General features: G+C 36.5%; 2 protein-coding genes across 7 annotated transcripts in view; one reads left to right on the forward strand and one right to left on the reverse strand.

Moving 5' to 3' along the window:
- Nucleotides 1–348: 348 nt before the first annotated feature.
- The window catches only part of Hibch (3-hydroxyisobutyryl-CoA hydrolase), a 102,064-nt gene continuing 80,956 nt past the window's right edge, over nt 349–21,456 (reverse strand). For 5 of the 6 annotated variants that reach the window (XM_074071270.1, XM_020179890.2, XM_020179891.2 and 2 more), the window contains 2 exons: nt 20,864–20,997; nt 349–2,089 (listed from right to left, as the gene is read on the reverse strand). In XM_074071270.1, the coding sequence (XP_073927371.1) occupies nt 20,882–20,997 (116 nt within the window). In that variant the 3' untranslated portion in view covers nt 349–2,089; nt 20,864–20,881. Of the gene's footprint in view, nt 2,090–15,814; nt 19,817–20,863; nt 20,998–21,456 lie in introns of those variants that run through there. The other variant, XM_020179889.2, reaches the window with a different exon arrangement.
- C4H2orf88 (chromosome 4 C2orf88 homolog) lies at nt 15,720–17,247 on the forward strand. The gene has a single exon (XM_020179892.2). It carries the CDS (start codon nt 15,720–15,722, stop codon nt 16,017–16,019), a length of 300 nt encoding a protein of 99 aa, XP_020035481.2. The 3' UTR covers nt 16,020–17,247.

The following is a 21,456-nucleotide window of genomic DNA, read 5'->3' on the forward strand; positions in this document are numbered from 1 at the left end:
ATAGGTTTGCCTGTGTACATTTTATGCGTATGCCAAGCTGTCAGGCTTGTGCTCTGAGTGGCATATGATGAGATGAGCAAAGTATTAGCTCTTGTACTCTTTGGAGCCGTGGGCGGCTGAATCTTGAGAGAAAATAATGCAAATGAATCCTTCAGCCACTAGAGGAGGAGTGAGGGGCAAAGACGAACAGTTTCTCTTATGTCTCTGACCCCCCATCCTGTATGTTAAACTTTAGGTTAACATCGCATTATAAACTAGTAAATATTCACATCAGAAACTGTATCTTTTAGGTATCTGACGTATATGATATTTATCACAGGGAAATTTTAAAATAAGAAGTGTGGGGAATAAAGATAAAGAATCTTTTATTATGACGAAGTATTAATCAAGCCAAGATCAACAATTGGATATTCCCTTTTTCCTTTGGATGGGTTGTTTTCTAGTACCTGGTCGCTATCATATACAGATAGGAAATAACATTATTTAGATGTAGCAGAACAGTCTGGGTAAATACTAACCGTTTTTTTAAACTTGTGTTTTGCCATCAAGAAAAAGTCCTCATTTAGCTCCACAGTCGTATAGCAAAGGGGTCAACCATCCACTGTCCTCCAGCCCATTTTAGTATCTCAACAGCACTCCTGACAGACCAGCCACATTTCAACTGGCCACTTCAGTGACAGGAAAGAGTATCCCTCCTGTTACTACTAGCAAGGCCTTGTTTACACTAAGGTGACAACTGCTTTCTTGAGCCTGTTTCTAATGAGTCCTCCTTTTGCTAATCACCCTCCAACTTTTGAAATTATATGCAGGATTTTTCTGCAAAGAAGATCTAAAACTTCTGAGCCTGAAAAAGTCCATGACCAAAAACAGCAATACAAAATAAGGTTTTTGGGTTTTTTTGTCTATATGACAGCCTTTCAGATCCCAGAGCCTCGGTTTCCTTATCTGTAAAATGGGAATGGTAATATAATCTATCTGTCCAGAAAGTTGTGAGGATGAAATTAATAATCTTTGTAAAGTACATATAGGTGCCCTAAAGTCAGTAAGTGTTAGTTATTTTTAGTAAGTATTTTATGTTTCCTTCTTCACCTAAGAACCTTCTTTGTGCTAAAGATTCTTGGTCTAACACTGAAGTTAACAAGTCTGTTAATAACTCTGTTAATTCAAACAGAGTACAATGAGTTCCCACCTTCAAATAAACTCTGCAAAACTGACTGAACACATCACACCTCTCTCCCCCCACTTTGCTGACAAGGTAGGCTTTATTTTTAAATTGTGCAGTTGAGCATTTCTTCAATCAGAACTTCATTTTCCCTTTGTAACATGTACTACTTTAAGTCTCTCTCCAATTTCCAATTTGTTAGCTATGTTTTCATCTTTTTTTGTGGGGGAATTGGGGGTTTGAACTCAGGGCCTCGTGCTTGCTAGGCAGATGCTCTACTACTTATGCTACTCTGTCAGTTCTTTTTGTGTTGGTTGTTTGGGAGACAGAGTCTTTCTTTGTGCCCAAGCCAGCCTTGACAGTGACCTTCCTTATTTGTACCTCCTTGTATAGCTGGGATGACAGTGCATGCCAGTGCACCCAGCCATTGGTTGAGATGGGGGTTTCACTAATTTTTTCCCTTCCTCAAACTGTGATCCACCCAATCTCCACCTCCCAAGTAGTTAGGATTATAGGCTTGAGCCACCGCACCTGGCCTAGACATGCTTTAATCTTGATTCTTATATTCATCATGTTAATTCTGCACATTTGATGTATTTATTCACCAGGAATTCAAGTCACTGATAATATGCAAGACAAGTCCTTTTACTATGAAGGTTGCCCATCTAGTAGAAATGCCCTAATTTCTGAATCATAGTTTTGGAGTCTAGTCCTGACACTTACAAGCTTTGCTTCAAAAACTCTTTCACTTATCAATAAAATGAGATTGGTAACCTGTATCCTAAATTCAGAATACTGAAAATGCAAAGTACAATATTGGCTGGAAATGTAGTTGGTCCTCAGTAGATGCTGCTTGAATTAAGGAATCGGCTGAACTCAGCACTGTCTTAACTTCAGACTCTGTCAGTCCACACAGAGGTCTTCTCCCTAAGGACATAATGAGAGAATTTTAATTAAACACCTTGCTAAAAATAAAGACCTTGAGCATTCCCTGATCTAGCACAAAAGTGACTACAGTTGAAGAATGAATGATTCTTATTGAACAGCTAATTCCTACAAATCTCCAATCTTTTCCCTCACCAAATCTTGCCTGTTTTAAGTCTTGACTTTTGGTGTCAAACTAACTGGCCTGTAATACTTAGGAATTCTAATTCTTTTCTTCAGTTTTAGGTATTAAAAATTTATAAACATTGGGGTGAAAGTTGTATATGAGATTCTGTAACACGTTGAGCTCTCCCTCTGCCAGATTTTCTGGAGGTTATCAGATTCTTCCTGTGTTCACACCTGCTAGTTCTCTTGGGACCCTGGAGTCTGAGTCATCCAATATGAGGCACTAACCTTTTTAAGTGGCCTCTTCTGTTAACACCTTAGCTCTCTCTTGATGGAGTTTCTATCCTTTCCAGCTTAAAAGCTCATTTGCTTTTAAGGCAGCAAAACAGCTGCTGAGCACTCGTTTTTTTTTTTTTCTCCAGTTAATTAATTAATATACCATCTGTCTTTGAATTTAGGAATTTTTAAACTGGAGCCTGTTTTCCATAGCAAGTGTACAATGAACAACGTGCACCAAATTGGGTGCATATAGAGAAATAAAACCATTCATGGAATCATAATGTTGAGTTCTGACAGTAGTAAATAAAAATAACTCTAGTTAGTATGTGATGAGAAGAACCTTATATTTTAAGAATTAATTTATTTCATAAAAGTTAAGAGTGATGAAATTAAGAGTGTTTCACAAGGAGCTGAAGGAAACACATTATTGAAGCTGGTTGGAAACAGAGATGAGGGCTCTAAGAGAGACCTGTGAACTAGACAGAAAATGCCCTATTTAGCAGTATCCTAATCCACAGCGCTTTATAAACACTGCACTGGCTAAACAGTACTGCAAGCTTTCAGCCTCCATACACGAGCCCGAACAAGGCAGGACCATGTAAACTTCACTGTTTTATTACAAGTATCTGACACACTGGAAGCACATGGGAATTAGATAAGTGACCAAACTTTAAAAAAGATTCATTAAGTGCCTTGATAGTAGAAAACTATTCTGTGTAGAATGACAACGGACAAAAAATGACTCCTGCTTGTAAGGAATATTGAATGTCATCAGAGACAGACAACATTTATAAATTAAGTGGTGTAGACACCAGTTAAAGACGACGTTGAGGAAGGGTTAGAAGAATAGTGGGAAGGATACAGGAAGTAGAGGGCTTTCCCCTATCCTTGAAGATAGTGCTTTGGTTGAAGTAGGAACGGGAAAGGGTGCTGGGTGGAGATAAGGGGGAGGTTGAATGTTTCAACTTAAGGACTAGGAGGAGGAAATGGGCATGGAGGTGGCAAGGAGACTACTTGTTGGGAGAAAAAATTTCCTTGCATTAGCAGGAAATGCAGTGGGTAAAGCCAGAGCTTTTAACATGTTTAAATTAAGTGTACTTTCCCTTCCTCTTAAATACTGTACGATCAGTCACAAACAATAGAAACTATAATAACTCCTCAGGGAAAGAAGTGTAGTGTATGTAACATGAAAGAATTAAGTTTTAAATAGCAAAATTTTCTGAATTCTTGGTCTTTGACCTAGAGTCCAAGTGCATTGAACACGTATTCTGTCTCCCTATCAGAGTAATGCTTCTTTTCAGTGTTCAAAATTAAATATACTGCTGCCTGGAATTTAATTCAGTGCATAGCACTTAATACACTTTTATTATTTATGCCTCCTACTTGTGCTAAAGTATTTGAACTGGTTTCACTATATAACATAAACTAAAGTTGAATTTATAGGGAGAAAAGCTCTTCTTGCACCTTTCTATGTCAATGATTAAGGCATGTGAACAAAACTAACAAAAGACAACACGATTAGAAAACAGATTTAATTATGTATGGATGCCCAGCAGTTCACAAAAGAAATGTGGCCCATGGAGGCTTATCTATACCATCTCAAATGACAAAAAAAGTACAAAGATTCTAGATTGTATTTCTTAATTAGTTGGTCAGAAGCTACTTTTCATTTTCCTTCAAGGACCCATTTTACAATGCTGGAGGAACTGCTGTAGGTTCAGGTTCAATATTTGTCCTCATAAACAGGATTGGCCTGGTGAAGCCACATGGTAAAGCTCAGAAGGATGGAAGGAAATGCCTGTATGGTTCTCTTCTTCACCTGGAAGATCTCACACCTGTCTTACGAAGAAATTCCTAAATGACCGTTGACATTCATAGGTTACATTTCTTAACTACAATCTTAGGATGTAAATAAAGCACTTAAAATAATTAATAATGATGTTCATAGGTTTAGGGCACAATCTGGAGAGAAAAGGAAAGGAAATAACATAGGACACCTCTGTTCCAAGGTAGCTATAGATCCTTCACACATAGGATCTCACTTAATTTTTACAATAGTTGTCTAAGAGGGCATCCAATTTACATATAAAATTATACCACCCAGCTCTATTCAGACTTATCAGAATCTTAGACATCGTCCTTTCTCTTAATGTTATTTTCTCTACCCCTCCACGGAGAAATTTTGCCCCAAGTGTGACCACCTGAAGAATTATCTCAGCAAGTCTGCCCTGTTGGTGAGCTGCTGCACACAGCATGTGTTCTGTGTACCTGAGATGAGACCAGCTTCTCAGTGTCTAAGGCCTTTATTGTGATAGTCTTTTGGAGACCTTCAGAGAGAAAAAAAATCAACTAGATTTTACTTTTTGTGAAAGAGAAAGAACATTAAGTCCATTTCTGTCTGCTTGTTTAACTGGTCATTGATGCCGTTATGAATTTACAATCAGTGATTCTAAATATTCCCACAACAAAGACCCATCTCTGTCCAATTTTTATGGATCCCTGTAAGAAAATACACTCTTTGTACCTATTAACAAATGACAACAAACATGCCAATAACAACTCAAGTTATATATAATTTTTAAATAAACTAAGGTGTACTTTTAATGAATTAACATTTTTATTGTATATTTAGATTAAAATTGATTCTATATATAGAGATTTGCGTTAGTTCAAGGTGGAATCCATTTTAAGTCCTGAGATAGAAGCCTCATGGAAACCTGCTAAAAATTTAGCATATGTCATAAAATGGGACACTAGTAAAACCATCTTTATTCATCTAGTGTTTAAGATGGACTCTAGGGGACTTAGCAGTTTGCTTATTACCCAGCAGATTTTAGCCTTTTATTCCCTAGTGTTTGGGCCCAGCTTATACCCAAGTTGTGGCTTTTTTTTTTTTAAATCCTACCTTCCCTGGCATATTCCCAAGGAGTTGATGACATCACACCCAGAATGTCGAATCACAGCCCCAGAATGAGCTATAAAGAATGGCTGCAGTAAATCACATTTTCTCTTTGTAGGACCCAACAGAAGGCTCAGTAATTGCTAGACTTCCTGAGATGCACCAAGGAGGGCTGTGGCCTGACACTTATGTAGGCAACACTTTAAGGCTTCAAAATGACACTGAGGAAACATGTAATAGGGGCTGTCTTTTCCTCATGCATGGCTGAATGATGTGTAAGAATGTGTTTGTGCACTGGGATTTAGAGAAAAGAGGGAGGAAAGGCACCATTAAATTTTACTTTTGGCTGACAGTACCAAGAACAATTAGTCTATTTCACCTACTAGGGCAACATAAAACAAATTAAGGATGCTCTCTGGGTATGTACCTTACTTATGATCTCAGTAATTTCTCATCTCATTTTCTCTCCCCCCCACCTTTTCTGATTTTGTTAGGTAAGTTTTGAAAGCACACTCAGATGAACATTGGTCCTGAACACATAGTTCAACACTCCATATAGTCTGGTTGAATGGTTAAAGGATGTTCTCTTAGATAAAAATAGCTCTTTTATCTATCCCGAGGTTATATACTAATGTATAAAAGATGTGGATGTAAATATTTTTGAAAAATTATGGATTTGAACGTTTCATATTTCTGTAATCAGCCAGTTAAAAATGACAAAAAAAGCCAAAATAATTTTCCTGGTGGCATATCATGCCTTCAACTGATGGTCATGGTAACTTCCCAACTTGATATATGTTTAATACAGCCTAAAAATTAACTTAGGACAGCCAATCCTGTGTGTTCTGTTCCAAGGTGAATCATATAATCTGCTAAAGTACTGACATACATTAATTGTTAACATTATGGAAACTCATGAATCAACTATTTTATTACAGGAGACTAAAATTATACAAAGCTTACTTGTTCTTCGATAGTGCACAGGCTTGGATTACAATTGCCTTAAATGTCTATCAAGTATTTGAATAGCTGCAATTATGAACAGTAGATGCTGTGGATAAAAATTTCTCCCTTTAGCACTGACTTTAAGGTATGTGGTGTGTGGTTCTGGGGGTCAAACCCTGGGCCTCACACATCCTAGGCAATCAATCTGCCACTGAGCTACATCTGGAGTCCAGATCATGCCTTCTAATTCATGGTAAATCTTAAGAGGCTTCTGTGGGATGGAAACTACAGAGCTAAGATCCGATTATGTTAATAAGTACATGGGTAACCACATGTTCTCAACATATGATGAGCAACCCCATTAGATAACTAGTTATCTGAGCAATTGATTGTCTAATGACGTAAACATGTCAGTGACATTTTACCCAAGGCAGGATCGAAGACCAGAGATGACAGCTGGTCCTGGGGTAGTGACTACAGACACTGTTTAGGAGCCTGGGAAGCTCTGAGTCATAGTGTTCCTACTGACGGTCTAGACACCAGGTCAAGGATAGAGAGAGTAAGAAGAGAGTAGTGAGACCCGAGAAGGAGCTTCTTTTGTCTAGCAAAAATTAACTTCAAAGCTGGGAGTGAAAGTCCTGTGCATTCAAGAAGTGGAAGAAGTTGACTACTTAAATGACTGGAAAGTTTTGTTATTCCAAGAAAAGTATGGAATTGAGTGGGAGCTCCATCTCTGCAAGTGAAAGCAGTTAGACATGTTTGCCTATTTCATCTATTAGTTGCAAAGAGATGGTAGACATAATATAAATCAATAATCTGAAGTGAATAATTGAAGAACAGTAGTCTATCCTTCATAGAAGAACAGTGGCTAAATTAGCAGAAGGCTGACACAAATTTCTTGCTAGCTAGGTACTGGATCTCATAATATGACCAGACTAAAGAGGATGGAGGAGGGGAGGGAATATTACCAATCTTACTAAGCTTGTTCTTGGATAAGCTCTTTCCACTTCACCCACCCCACCCCACTACAGGTTCAGAAACCACACTGTTAACAATAAAGGACATCATATCCAATTTCCAAATTGGTTTCTGTTTTGTTGCCATGATTCTAAATCAAAGCTTTTACCACATGTTCCCAAAGGAAGTGAGAAAGCCCTTGAACTGGCAACTGGAGGAAGGAGCAGGCTTCTTGCTCTTCTGTAGCTCCAGAATAATTATGACCACTGGATTTGGGGTGGTTTTAGTCTAGTATACAAAGGAGACAAGGAAACAAGAGGCCTAGCACTGGAGGCACACAGCACCAGGAGCTGGTCAATAAAGCGCTCAATGCTGCTCAATCACTTTAGGAACAGGAAATTCAAACTGGTTTCAAAACTTGGTGTTACTGTTTCAAGCAGTCTTTATCAGGTACAAACCTATCAGTCCCCTGGATTTAGGTACCCCAAAATGTTCTCAAAATCGGCTGTACATTTTATTAAAATGAAAATAGGGCTGGGGACATGGCTTAAGTTGTAGAGAGCCTGCCTAGGAAATACAAAGCCCTGAGTTCAAACACCAGTACTACCGGTAAATGAATAAAGTGAAAATTAGAGTGAAATATGCAGGTGTTAAGGGTACAATTTGATAAGTTTTAGCAAATGTATATGGTCATGTAATCAACACCCCAATGAAGATAACAGAACAACTCCATCACCCAGAAAGTTCTCTCATCCCTTTCAAGTAGTCCTTATTACCTTTCATTCAAAGGGAACCACTGCTATGGTTTCTAATCATGGGGTTAGTGTTGTCCAACCTTGAAATTCATTTAAATATGATCAGACTTTTATGTCTGGCCCAATATGTTGTCATGTATCAATAGCCCAATCTTTTTTAATTGTCAAATAGTATTCCCTTTGGAGGATATTCCTACTTTGTTTATCCATCTGCATATTGACAGATATTTGGGTTGTTTCCAGATTTGGCAACTGTGTTTGACGCTGCTGTCAACATTGATATACAAGGTTTTTACAGGCATGTTTCCATTTGTCTTAGACAAATACCTAGAAAAGGAATAGCCGGTTCACAGAGAAAGTTCAGTTTTGGTAAGAAACATTCAAATAGTTCTTTAAAGTGATTTTATCATTTTATACTCACCAGCAATATACTTATTCCATGTTCTCACAGATTTTCAATTTTAGTAATCCTAGTGGGCAATGACATTGTAGTTTTGAAAAATACCTTCTTTAATCTATCAGCAAACTAACTATACCTACAGTTTTAATGTATAGATCTTTATCTTTGCCCCTTTGTAATCACAACATACCCTTCCCCTGCAACCCCATCAGCCACAGATTTCCTGTCCCTACAGCTATACCTTTCCCAAGATGTCAATAAATAGAATCATATAGTAAGCAACCTTTTAAGATCAGCCTCTTCAGTAATTTAAGAGTCGAGGATACATGAAGAAGTCATTTATGTATGTATCCTGGTATGTATTAACCAGAATAAATGTTTGTTGTTTTTGATGACTAGCAATTATGAATAAAGCTGACAGACATTTGTACAAAAGTTTTTACGTAAACACAAATATTCACTGCTCTAGGATAAATATCTAGAAGTGAGATTACTGACCCATATGGTAAATAGTTTGAGTTTTATAAGAAATTTTCAAAGTGTTTTCAAGAGCGGCTATGTCTTTTGCATTCCCAATAGCAATGTATAAGAGTTCCAGTTGCTATTTTATTTTACACACATCGCTGTGTGTGCATATACACATATTACATATATGTTAGGGTACCCTTATATATATATATAACCAATACTAATAGATATATAGTAGCATCTCATCATGGTTTTAGTTTGCATTTTCCTAATGGCTAACGACTGGCACCTTGATACTGAGCACCTTTCATGTATTTCTCTGCCATTCATAGGTGGTCTTGGGTAAAATGTTTGCCTTCATCTTTTATCCATCTTAAAAACTGAGTGCATTTCTCACTGTTCAGTTTTGATATTTATATATTCTAGATATAAGTCATTTGTTGGACAGATGATTTGCAATTTTTTAAAAATTTGCTGATCTTTTCATTCCTTTAGCTGTATTTTTCTTCAGAGCAAAGTTTTCAATTTTGATTTCATCCAGTTTAAATCATTGTTTTCTTTAATGGTTCATACTTTTGTGTCATGTTGAGGAATTGTGTAACCCAAGATTATAAATATTTTCTGTGTTTTCTCTTAAGTGTTAATAGTTTTACATTTCGTATTTAGATTCATGATCCCTACAAAGTGATTTTTTAATACTGGGATTTGAATTTAGGGTCTTGCACTTGCTAGGCAGGAGATACACCACTTGAGCCACACTGTTGACTCTATTAGGCATTGATTTGCTCTTCCAATTATTTCCTGTCTAAGCACATAGACATACAGTTGACTTTTGTATTTAGACTTGTGTTTTAAGACATTTATGAAATTATTCTAGTAATTTGGGGATATAATCTTTAGGATTTTCTATATGTATAGTTATGTCATGTACAAATAAAGGCAATTTTCTTTTTCTCTCAATTTTCATGCTTTTCATTTCTTCCCTCTTTTCTTCCTTCTTAAGACTTCTAGTAAAGTATTAAATAGAAATCATGATAACAAATATCATTGCCTTGTTCTTATCATAGGGAAAATGTATTATCTTCCACCACTAAGTTTAACATTAGTTTGAAAAGCTCCTCCTAATTGCTAATTTGATAAGAATTTTTATCAGGAATTGGTGTTTCATCAGATGCTTTTCCTGCTTCTATTGAGATGTTCATTTGGTTTTTACATTAAATCTGGTGAATTATGTCTTGCTTTCGAATATTATACTGCATTTCTTGAATCCTTGATTTAAATCCTCAGATTTAATTTGCAAGATTTGTCATTTAAAGTAAAATACCAAGGCCTACATGTGTGAGGGATCTTAGCCTGTATATTTTTTCTTATAACTGTCTTTAGTCTTGGTAACAGAGCAATTGTGGCCTCATATAGAAGGAATTTGGGTAAGACTAGTATTGCTTTTTCCTAGTGTTTGCCATAAATCTCTAGATAGCTATTTGGACCTGAAAGGGTTTTCTGGAAAGATTAAAGTTACAAATCCACATCAATTTTTTTAATTGATATTATGCCATATTTTCTGTTTTTTTCTTGTAGTTTTGGCAATTTGGTAGTGGCATGAAGTTTTTCATTATTATTCCTTTGTTACCCTTTTAACGTACATAGGATCTACAGAAACATCTTTTTCTTTTTTGTACTGCACATCTTAGATAATTTGTGACTCTTGTTATTTTGCTGACTAGTCTGAATAGGGATTTGCCTATTTTATAACATTTTTGGTTTTTTGAGACAGGATCTCATTATGTAGCCCAGGCTGGCCTTGAACTGTCAATCCTCCTGCCTCAACTTCCCAAGTGCTAGAATTACAGGTATGTAGCACCACACTCAGCTTATTAGATCTTTTTAAAGAAATCATATTGCTTTCATTGATTTCTGCACTATCTGTAAGATTTCCTTCCTTCTGCTTACTTTGCATTTGCTCTTTCTTCTTTAGCTTAAGGTGAAAGCTTAGATAACTGATTTAAGCCCTTTTATTATAAGCATTTGAAAGCTTTAAAGATGATATGAAAACTTCGATATACTGTGGCTTTTATTTAGTTGAAAATATGTTTTAACAATCTTTGTGATTTCTCACAGGTTAAAGATGTGATGTTTATTTTCCAAATATATGTGACTTGTCTGGATATTCTATTATCGTTTATTGCTAATTTAATTCTAGAGTGGTTGGGAAATATACTTTGTAAGATTTTAAACTGCTAAAATCTATTGAGACTATCATGTGCACAGTCTGTCTTGGTGTATATTCCATAAGCACTTGCTGGGAATACGTATTAGTTGTTGAGTATATTGTTCTATAAATGTCAATTAACTCAAATTGGATCATAATGCTTACAAAAGTATATTCTTTATTTTGTCTTGGGATATTTTGTGAGTTACTGACAGGGCAACATTTAAATCTGTAGCTATGCTTGTGGTTTATTTCTCCCAGTTCTGTCAGTTTTTAGTTCTTCATGTATTCTGAAGCTATTGGTGACATACACATTTATGTTTAGTGTGCAACTCTTATAGATAGCATATAATGACTATTTGTAAGTATACTCTTAGAAATCAGCTTTAGTTTCACACAAAAACTGAGTAGGAAGTACAGATTCTTCATATACCCTTGACTGTATACACCCACGCAGGCTCCCACACTATCAGTATCCCACACTATCAGTATCCCACACCAGAGTGGTACATTTATTATAATCAATGAAACTTCATTAACATATCACAGCCACCTAAAGCCCACTGTTTATATTATGGCTCACTCCTGGGTTTTGTCAAATGTGTAATGATGTGTACCAATCACTATGGTATCACGGAGAATAGTTTCACTGCCTCTAAAATCATCTGTGCTGAACCTACCCATCCCACATTCCTCCATAAACCCTGAAACCACAATCTTTTCATAGTCTCCATACTTTTGCCTATTTTAGAATATCATATAGTTGGATTCAAACACTACATAGTCCTTTCAGCCTGGCTTTCATAACTTAGTAACATGCACTTAAGGTTCTTCTTTTTCTTTTCATGGCTTGACAAGTCATTTCTTTTTAATGCTACATGTTATTCCATTATCTAGATGTACTGGTTTATCCATTCATCAACTGAAAGACATCTTGGTTGCTTCTAAGTTTGGGCAGTTATGAATAAATATATCTGAGTGCAGGTTTTTATGTGGCACATAAGTTTTGAACTCATTTGAATAAATACTGAAGCAGTGTAATTGCTGGATCATATAGGAAGAGTGTATCTACTTGTATGAGAAGCTGCCAAACCATCTTCCAAAGTGACAGTACCATTTGGAATTCTTACCAGCAATGAAGATTCTGTTGTTCCATGTCCTCATTAGCATTTGGTATTGTGTTTTGGATTTTTGCCATTCTAAGTGGTCGTGGTGGTATCTCACTGTTGCTGTAATTCATAACTCCCTAATGACATATGATGAATATTTTTTCTTATGCTGAGGTGTCTATTCAGATCTTTTGCCCATTTTTAATCAGGTGTTCATATTCTTATTGAGTTTTAAGAGTTCTTTGTATATTTTGGTAACAACTCTATCAAATATGCTTTTAAAACATTTTCTCCCAGTCTGTGGTTTGTCTTCTCAAGAGAATATGGCTTTTTAGTGATGTCAAAATGTTAATTATTTCTTTCATGGATCATGTCTTTCATGTTATATCTAAAAAGGTCATCACCAAATCCCAGGATACATATGTATTCTTATACATTATGTTTTAGGAGTGATATAGTTTTATGTGTTATATTTAGGTCTATGAACTACTTTGAGTTAATTTTTGTGAAGACTAGGTTTGTTTTTTGTGTCTAGGTTTGTTTTGTATGTGGATAGTCAGTTATCATAATACTTGTTGAAAAGACTGTTTTCTGCATTGTTTTGCCTTTGCTAAAGGTCAGTTGACTATATTTGTGTGATCTGGATTACATCTGCATCTCATATAAAAAAAATCCTGTTTTGTGGTACTGGGATTTGAACTCAGGACCTCATGCTTGTTAAGCAAATACTCTACCACTTGAGCCACACCCCTAGCCTCATCTCTTCTTAACAGGAAATTTTGTCCATTTCCTTTCAAATAGTTTTTTTTAAATATGGAAGTTGGTCATGCTGTTTTCTAATTGTCCCTTTTTCTTTTTCCAGCCTTTCCCGTCTTTTCTGGGCTTAAAGTATCTTAATTTCCCCCTTTTGAAGTCACTCTTGCATTATCTTCTTACTGGTACTATGTTTAGTATTTAAAAACTTACCCTCTCCCTTTTTTCAGATTGGTAAATCTATAGATCTATTTATTTATAGATTGTCTGTGACTGCCTCTGTGCTACAATAGCAGAGATGAGTAGTTCATATAATATATGTGTCTCAGTCCATTGAACCAAACACAGGTGATTACAACAACAGAAACTTATTTCTCACAATTCTGCAGACTAGGAAGTCCACTCAGTCAAGGCATCACAGATTCATTGTCTGTTGAGAGCCAAGGAAGTTCTCGGGAGTCTCTTTCATAAGGGCAATGATACTATAACAACTGCTTTCTAGAGATTCCACTTCCAAATACTGTCACATTAGGGATTAGGTTTAAACATAAGAATTTGGGGTGTGGGGCATAAGGACTTAGTCTTCAGTAATATGGCTTGGAAGCCTAGACATATATTATCGAGTTCCTTAAGAACTTTGCCAACCCTTGTTCTAGGGTATGCTTCCACTCCTCAGGTGTTACATTTCTTAACAATTAAGCCTCAATTATTCATGAGGCTTCTCCATTCTGGCTGGTCTGTAACTCTACGGATTCCTGGTACTACATAATGTGTGGTATCACTGTTCAACACTAAGTCTCAGAGCAGATAAGCTTCTGCTACATATACACATTCCATATCTTTAATAAGTCCTCATTCAAATCTCCACCTCTATCCTATAGCTCTCTTTTCTCTTAAAATCTGTGTGTATACACACACACACACACAGTCCAGTTGCTTCAGTATTCCAAACCTCTGCTTCTTCAGCTCAGAAGTACCACCCTGCTTGTACTCAACTCCTCTGTGATAATGCTAAAAGATACCTTCAAGCAAAACCCCAGGATGTTCAACTTTTGTCTCCCTCCTCTAAGAGAACATAGAACTGTGTTGCTTACTGTTCAATGCCTGGAGGAAACACCTGCTTACATGTGTCCAAGTTGAAAGCTGTTTTTGTTGTGAGGGCAAATTTTGCACTAGTTACTTTGCATTGGTAAGAAAAAACTGCTTATGTAAATAAAACCAGAGATCCCAGAAATCAGGATATTTTGATGATTCTACCTTTGTTATATATGACACCCATTGAGCTTTCTAAGTAGTCTTTTTCATGGAAACTATGTTCAGTTTCTTAACTATCCTTAACAGTACAGAACAGATACTGTGGTAAGTCATTACATGCTGGAGATGCACTACAAAGACAGTCAGATTTTAGTAAACAAGACAGACACCACCCACATTCCTTGTTCTCTTTTGAAATACATCTCTGAAATTTGTAGCATGAAGCAGAGTCTGCAGAACCAAAGGTAGTTAAAGCAGAGGCTGGATTTCCTTTTCACCCTCTGTATCACTAGGGAGAATTTGTAGAAAACTGAAAAACATTAGCAGTAAACCTGCCAAAGATTACTTTTCTAGACCTCTTTAACATGAACCACTAAAAATGAATTAGGCTTAGACTAGCTTTCAGACACAATCAAGTTTTATGAATTTTTAGAGTTATGTCTGTGGTCTAAGAACTAAGGTTATCATCGCTCATTCACACTTTGCCTTTGCTCCTATATGATGAGTTTTCTCTACAGTGAAATTGTTTTGGGTGGCCTTAAGTTATTCTGATGTCCCATCTTAAGACAAGTTCACTCAGTGACAACACCTACTTGGGAAGCATCGAAGGCACATCACAAGCATGAAGCCTACTTGGCTGTCCAAACATCAAATAAGAATAGGAATGAGGATACTTGGGAGGAGAAAGATTTAATCTTATTTTAAACTAATCTGAGCTTTTTATAGGGAGTATTTAAGAAGAAAAAAAGGTGGCTTTGCTATGTGTAACCTGTGTTGTTTGGAGTTGGCACTAATATAGAGACCAGCATTCTCTGTGACTCCCTGAGTCGAAATTATCTGACCAGGGGATAAAGCCTGTTTCTAACAGTAGGCCAAGAGGCGCTGCTCCTGAAGTTTGTGGCAGGTTCATATTTTGCTGTTTGTTTCATTTGACAGTAAAGATCATAGGTAGGCAAACATCTTTAATAAAGGGCCAGAGGGTATGTATCTTTGGCTTTGTGGAACACAGTCTGTCACACCTATTTAATTCTGCCATTGCTAGCATGTTTATCAACAATCCATAAACAAATGAACATGGCTGTGTTCCAAAATACTTTAGCAAAGGTTTAACTCTTTTTAGTTTTAGGTTTTTTTCCCTTCAGTTAATAATAGAAAGCTGTTTGCTATTACCTAATTTTTCCTACAAGTGACCATAGTGAAGGGGGAAAACAAAAGCAAAAACTTGTTACAATGTTTCTACTATATGTCAATGAGTCATATCTTATTTTGCACTTTAAAATGCACTTGAAAATGAAAACTCCCTTCTCTTGACAGACAAACAACACATGTGAAGAGTGGTGAAAGGGGACATTGATTACAGAAGTGGCCTGGAGAGGGAAAGCCCTGGTCAACATCACGTGGTCAACCTTCATTGTTTTCCAAAGATGCTGAAGTAGTCTTTGCTAGTACTGCTTTCCTTCACTCAGCCAAAGTGCTAACATGGGCTGCATGAAATCAAAGCAAACCTTCCCATTTCCTACCACATTTGGGACTGAGAAACAACATGACAGTGAAGAAACCTTTTTGCCAGAAGACAGCTTTCTACCTAGGATACCTGCTCCAGGCACCGTCCGAGAGGAAGTGAAGGAACCCCCAATGCCCAGTGCTGAGGTCACTGAATATGCAGAGCGCCTGTCCCAGGAAATCCTTCGTGACGCCTTGCAGCAGTGGGCACGCAATAACATCAAGTACTATGACATTCCCTACATTGAGACTGAGGGCCCTGACACTGTAGGTTAATGACACTTCCTTGAACTTTCCATGTAGTTGGTGCTAGTTCAAATACATAAGACGAAAGCAAAACCTGGTGTGAGTAAGTGCAAATAACTCCATCTGGATGTAAAAACACATCTATGCTAATGTCACTAGTGTAGGAATACCTAAGATGAAATGTGCTTTAAGCAGTTATAAGTTAGCAGCAATTTGTATTTGCTCAGTTTGAATTCTGGCCATGGAAGGGCTGGATGAAGGTCCTTTGGCACTCTATCGGTAGTATGTCATACATGGCATCACCAAAGAAAAAAAAGTGCCCCAAGTTCCACATGGTTAAAGGATTGCCTTTAAAATAACTATTTCTGTTAATTTATACCAAAAAAACCCAGACATGCAAAGGGTTTTTTCAAAATGCCTTGGTAAAGAAATGGCTCTCAAGCCACGGTGATCCCCCATGGGCCTTGTTTGTCAAAACCATTTGTGTCAAAGATCCCCACTTCTTGACATCAATGACCTAGGATTAGAAAACCACCTGTGTAGAAGAGGTCCATCCTGAACCCTATTCTGAATGAAGGATTTATTTTTGTAGATGAAAAACATAACTACCACATTGAGCCTCAGGCCCTAACAACAGCTATTATTAGATGACTTAGATTTCGCATTTAAAGCCATCTTAAAAAGATACAACTTACAGAAGTTATGACATTGTTTATTATATTGAATTAAGCCCTCAAGTACCTTTAAAAAAATAACAAAAGCCTGGTCTGGGTCTGGAGGAATGGCTCAAGTGGTACAGCACCTGCCTTGAAAGTGTGAGGCCCTGAGTTCAAGCCCCATTACTGCCAAAAAAAACCAAGCCTGGTCTGCAAGATATAAAGCAGAGCCTGCCAGGGTTAACTGTGAAGCTTTACTGTTCAGAGATGCTGGTACAGGGGGTACTTGTTCCCAGCAATTTTGTGGTGAATCATCATTCAGATTACTGTGGGATCAGACAATACATGAAGATTTGCAGTTGTGTTACAAAACAAAATACAACACTCCTGCAAGGGTAATATTCATGTGTTGATTTTTGTCATGTATTACACTATTTTCATAAGTTAGGTGTGTTTTTTTTTTTTTTAATACTGTCATACCACCCACACTTTTTTTTTTCTTTGTGAGGTACTGGGGTTTAAACTCAGGGCCTACACCCTTAGCCACTGTACCAGGCCTCTTTTGTGATGGGTTTTTCCAAGACGGACGGGGCTCTCACAAACTATTTGCCCAGGCTGGCTTTGAACCACGATCCTCCTAATCTCTGCCTCCTGAGTAGCTAGGATTACAGGCCACAGACTTTTTAATTGAAGAATTAAGTACTGGTAAAGATCAATAGTAACATAATATTTGGGAGAGAGAGAGAAAAATACTGAAAAGACAGAACTTGTAGGAAAAAAATGGAACTGAGATTCTAGAATGATCTTTTTACCAAGATTTGCTACAAAATGAGTTTATTCAAAAGGAAATTTAGCCCATTTATGCTAGATCCTTTTATTATGATAATACACCAGTGTCATTGAGATCTAAAGGCAGGCAGAAAAAGGCTTGCATATCTCTTTAATGAGATAAATATGCATTTGGTTTTGCATGCAGGCAGAAAAGCTACATCCAATTTTAAAAATATTACTTTGAAGCCCTCAATCAAATAGTGAATTCTCCAAGTTCCATGAGCAAAGAAAAAGATAATTAAAATAAGTGCTTTCAGTTGCTTTTTGACACGTGATCACTCCATTTTAATTTCACTGAGCCCTAGGCTTTGAACTGTTCCACCATACTTGCAATCTAGCAACCTACATAATAGAGATGACCACTCCTGTTCATACTAGGATCTGAGTCATAAGGCTAAGCACAGAATAGAAGGCACAAGCTTTTCATATGTACACAACATATTTCTCGCTCATGAAGTTTAGGGTTTTGAATGTTCTGACTAATAACTAAGATAAAAGAGTAGACTCTTGTTTTCATTCATTGTATTTCAGCTCACTTTTGCTTCCAAGATCATTTGCTACTCAAAAGATGTAACTGTGTATATAAAATAATATGTACTTGGGGAGAACACAAAGCCATATAAAGCAGCAGGTCACACTAAATTTTTCAACATACATAGGGACAGAGACTAGTGTTGGGTTCTATCTAAATGTTTTAAGCTCATGTTCCTTCTTTGTTCTGCTCTGATTTCCCAGGAGTGTAAAAGGGATGAGGGCCAGTTTCACATTCTAGCAAGAGGTCAGCAACTACAGTGAGACAAGTTATCACTGAGCACCACCCCCTTGCCCCGAGTCATATTTTGTTAGGGTATGACATATATAATATCTTCCAAGAGACTTTGCAATATATGTTGTATATTGTATTAGCCCATAAACAAGGCTCACATACTCAGCAGTTAAAACCAGGTGGGAAAAGGAAAGAGCTGAGTAAACAAAATTTATACTACATTTCACAGTTTCAGGATACGGTTTGGCCTTGAAAACAATGAGAACATCTTTGATAATTAGCTTTCCTGATTTTATGTTCAGACATTGGCTTTTCTTCACACTGAAGTTCTTTCATGAAAAAGAAGTAGACTGGGAAGAAAGGAGACCTATAAAATAGAATACTGAAAGAAGTACTAGCTAGTTGAAAGGGAAACATTTGGAACATTAGTGGCAGGGCAGAGGGACCTCCACCAGCACAAGCAGCTCCAGGTGGCAGACCAGAGGAAGTGTTATTTACAAAGACACATTGACTGCTTCCTTCCTCAGTTCTCTTTTGTACTGTTATCTTTAAATTACAAGCCTTTGATCCTAGAATTCTCCTTGTTTAGTTGCCTTATCGGTTCTTTGCAAACTGCCAATGGTTATTAGCACTTAAAGCACAATTTTGAAGGTGACAAATTACTATCTTAGTTCTTAAAGGAATAATTTGTGTCAAACTGCCTTACAAGTAGTAAAAATAAACACACAGGAATAGAATGACGCTTCTATCCTAGTCAATGTCATTGGCATTTTATGAGATGAGGCAGAAGTATATACTTTTGTATTACATGATTTTAGAAATCAAAGCACATTACAAATAATGTCAAGAAATGGTAATTTAAAAACAAAGTTCTAATAAATATATTGTTAATCAAAATGCCCTCATCCAGTCTTCAAATGACAAATAAATGACTTCTTTGGAGCCCAGAGCACTGATACTGAAGAAGTACCTGCATTTTGATTCAAAATCTCAAGTTTTGTTAGCAAATTTTCTTTGCTGTAAGAATTAGCTATGAAGTGGTGTGTTTTTTCCAAGTATTTTTTGTGACTTTTTAGTAACTATTATTAATAAAAGGCCAGTTACAATTAGCTAGCTGTGATTTCTCACTTAATTGAAGCAAACCGTTTTCAGTATGTATACGTTGACCTTTTTAAAAATAAATGACTGAGGGTTGGGGAAGTGGCTTAAGTGATAGAGCAACTGTCTAGCAAGAGTGAGGCCCTGAGTTCAAACCCTAGTACTGCCAAAAAAAAAAAAAAAAAAAAAAACCCACAGGACTTAACATTCTGTATTGCTAACGTGTAAAGTAAGAAGAAATCCATTTATACAAACAATTTCTTAAATCATTAAGATCTAATTTAGGATCTTGAGGAATATCAGATTTGTTCCTGAATTTTTTGGAAGTTTCTTCATGTAAATAGATTAAGAATTGAGAACATTTAAAGCAGTATCTTCTGCGTAGGACATAATCTCTGACGTCCTTTTCAATTCTGTTGTCTTTTTGTTCTTACACTCCTCAAGTAGTTTCTGAGTGGTCTGAGATGAAGGAGAAACTATAACAAGATGCAAAATAAATAAAATAACCTTTAATGTAAGAATTATTCTTACCTAGCATTGTAAGGTCCTTCATCTGAAATACCTTGTACTTTCTTGCATAGCTTCAAATACTCTTATTGAAGATATTTATGTTTTTAACCATTATCATTCAAAAGTTTAATATAAATTGCAAAAAAACAGTATCTCTTAAGAGACTGGAGTTTCATAATTCCTCATTCTGTCAAATTAACAAAGATTAAAAGTAACAAGAAATAATGAGTTCATTTTTATTAGAGGAAGGTATTTTGATTACTTTGGAGAATGCCAACACTGAGTTAACATACTGGATAACTTCATAAAACCTTTTTTCTCTTTATTGGAGATTTTTAATCTTTTTTTCTGGAGTGGGGGTAGGTATTGGAGTTTGAACTCAGGGCCACATGCTTGCAATCAGACATTTCACCAATTGAGCCACTCTGGCAGCCCTGAGATTTTTAATCTTTATAAAAGGGAACACTTCTGCTATAGTGACTCAATTATTTTAAAATACACTCATATAAAGAAGAAAATTCTGAGACATTAACATAATATCCCCCCCAGATTTTATTTTTGGTAACATATGTTTAAGTTTGTTTAATAAGCATATAAACCACTGAAAACCAAATATAAAGTTCCCATGTCAATTAGATATAATAACTCAAGGATCTGTAGAGACCTTGAATTTTCCCATCTTCTAAAACAGAGATTGGCAAACGTTTCCCAACAAGAATCAGAAAGTAAACATTTCAAGCTTTGCAGGCTGTACAATCTGTGTTTTTGCTACTCAACTCAAAGCAGCCACAGATAACAGGTAAACAGATGAGTGCATCTACGTTATAATAAAGCTTTAATTCTGCACACTGATATATGAATTTCATGTAATTTTCACATGTCATGAAATACTGGTCTTTGATTTCTTTTCTCAATAATTTAAAAATGGAAGGACCGCTCCTATCATGTAGGCTGCATAAAAACCAGATGGGGGTCACATGCTGTAGTTTGCCAATCCCTGCTCCAAAATATACCTTAAAGGGCTGGCCACCTCAGAATTCCAGGTCATTGCTTCCCAGAGGCTTGAAATAATTATTCACATCTTCTTTAGTAACTTCTTGTAGATCAGCTGGTTTCCACTTTGGACTTTGGTCTTTATCTATTAAAACTGTTTAAAAAAAAAAGATGTTAGTACATTTCTTTCTGGTATCAGATTTTAATCAATGTATTAAAAGAAATTATCTTATACTAGGCAGATTTTGCTATAGCACATTTTTTTCCTGCAATATTTTTCTTTGTGTTCTACTTTTCTTCTAACTTGAACCCTCAAAGAATGTGGCTGGACAGCTAGGGTGAGCTTCACATCTCTAGCTTTAATAATGCTTTCTTCAAACAAAATAATAAATGAAATCTCCATGTTATAAAAGTTAACTCTAGCACTAGTACAGTTTAAGGGAAAAGTAAAGGAGGGTGGAGGGCCCAGATCTGCCTTTTAAGTTCCAGCACATTTGGTTTGGTTCGGGGAGGAAAAATCAATCACTTAAGGTAGAGGGAAGGGGACTTTATGCCTAATTAAATGTGGATACTGTTGTTCAGGCAAATCCTCTAGCTCAGACAGCTGTGAATT

The sequence above is a fragment of the Castor canadensis genome, chromosome 4, assembly GCF_047511655.1.
Source record: "Castor canadensis chromosome 4, mCasCan1.hap1v2, whole genome shotgun sequence".
NCBI lineage: Eukaryota > Metazoa > Chordata > Mammalia > Rodentia > Castoridae > Castor > Castor canadensis.